Below are 1,473 nucleotides of genomic sequence, written 5' to 3' on the forward strand. Positions count from 1 at the left end.
TATTAGACTGATTAAGATGTAAATTAACAACTAAATGAATTACTATAAACATTACCTGTTTTGTAGAACCTTTTGGTCGACCTTTTCCTCTCTTTATGCTTGATTGTGATTCAGTTGGTGCTCTAGAAGAACCAACACTTGACCTTGTTGAACTAGGCTCACATCCTCTCCCCATTCCTCTTCCTCTGCCTGCATTAGATTATTCAAATGACAACCCGTCTTATTATGACCCTTTGCATGACAAAAACTGCAGGTCATCTCAACACCTCTCTTGGACAATTTTCCTGTTTTGTTTTCATTCTGCTCCTTTCTCCTACACTTTCTAGGCCTTCCTGGTAGTGTTTTTATAACAGGTGGTATAACAGAAGGGTTGGCCGACTGTGGCCACATTTTCATGTTAGTAACTGGTTGAATGTAGTGACTATAGACCTTGAGATAAGTCTCCTTGCTATACCAATGTGCAACATAGTTAATGGGCTCCAATTTTCTAAAATGAAGTGCAGCTATAACATGACAACAAGGTATACCTCTTAGCATCCAAGATCTACAAGTACATGTTTGATTGCCTAGATTCACAACAAATGTGTTATCCCAGCTGTCTTTAACCTCAAAACCATATTCACCATTCCATTCAAGGTTACACTTCATTGACTTTGTTGTGTTCTCTGTCAATACTTTTAGGGGCATTGGAGATATGTTTGTTATCCAAGTATCACAGAACTCCCTCAATTGTCCTATTCTTCTCATCACTTTGATCCTTATTTCTTCAAGCATTGTGATGATAGTTTTGTGTCTTGGCCCCAAAATCCATGAATTAAAGCTTTCAGCCATGTTGTTGTCAACACTATCACAACAACTGAAAAACTTAAAGTATAATTTAGACCACCTCTCTATATTGTACCACAATAAGTCATCACATATTCCAGTGCCTAACTTCTCCATATGATCCAAATTTCTTTTCAATTCTTGTTCATATGTAGATTTGGCACATCTCCAAAAACAATTTCTTCTTTCAATGCCTTTCCAATTCTTAGACCAGTTGGCTAGAACATGTCTTGCACACATTCTTTGTTCTGCATTTGGCAGAAGATCTTGAATAGCTTTGTCAAGACCCTTTAAACAACAACATTTAGAATAACATGAGATCTAACTTAATGAATAAATGAAAAAGAAAACAAAAATACCTTCTGCATATCAGTAATGGTTGTCAATTCTGTTCCATCTCCTAGCTCAAGATCATGTCTTACAAGCTTGATAAACCATTTCCAAGTGAATGTGTTTTCAACCTCAACAACTGCCCATGCTAGTGGTAGCATTTGGTTGTTCCCATCCTTACAAACAACCACAAGTAATTGACCTCTAGAAACACCTTTCAAGAAGCAACCATCAAATCCTATACATCTTCTAGCTCCAACTTTGAATGCCTTCTTTAAAGCATCAAAGCATATGTAAAATGATTGAAACATTTTTCTG

General features: G+C 36.6%; 1 protein-coding gene across 1 annotated transcript in view; it reads right to left on the reverse strand.

Moving 5' to 3' along the window:
• Positions 1-93: 93 nt before the first annotated feature.
• Positions 94-1,473, reverse strand: part of LOC107059958 (uncharacterized) — a 2,892-nt gene continuing 1,512 nt past the window's right edge. The window contains exons 2-3 of the mRNA XM_015307073.1: positions 1,185-1,427; positions 94-1,113 (exon numbers count right to left, since the gene is read on the reverse strand). Coding sequence (XP_015162559.1) covers positions 94-1,113; positions 1,185-1,427 — 1,263 coding nt within the window. The remainder of the gene's footprint in view (positions 1,114-1,184; positions 1,428-1,473) is intronic.

Source organism: Solanum tuberosum, unplaced genomic scaffold (assembly GCF_000226075.1).
Source record: "Solanum tuberosum cultivar DM 1-3 516 R44 unplaced genomic scaffold, SolTub_3.0 scf00050, whole genome shotgun sequence".
NCBI classification, from domain to species: Eukaryota; Viridiplantae; Streptophyta; class Magnoliopsida; order Solanales; family Solanaceae; genus Solanum; species Solanum tuberosum.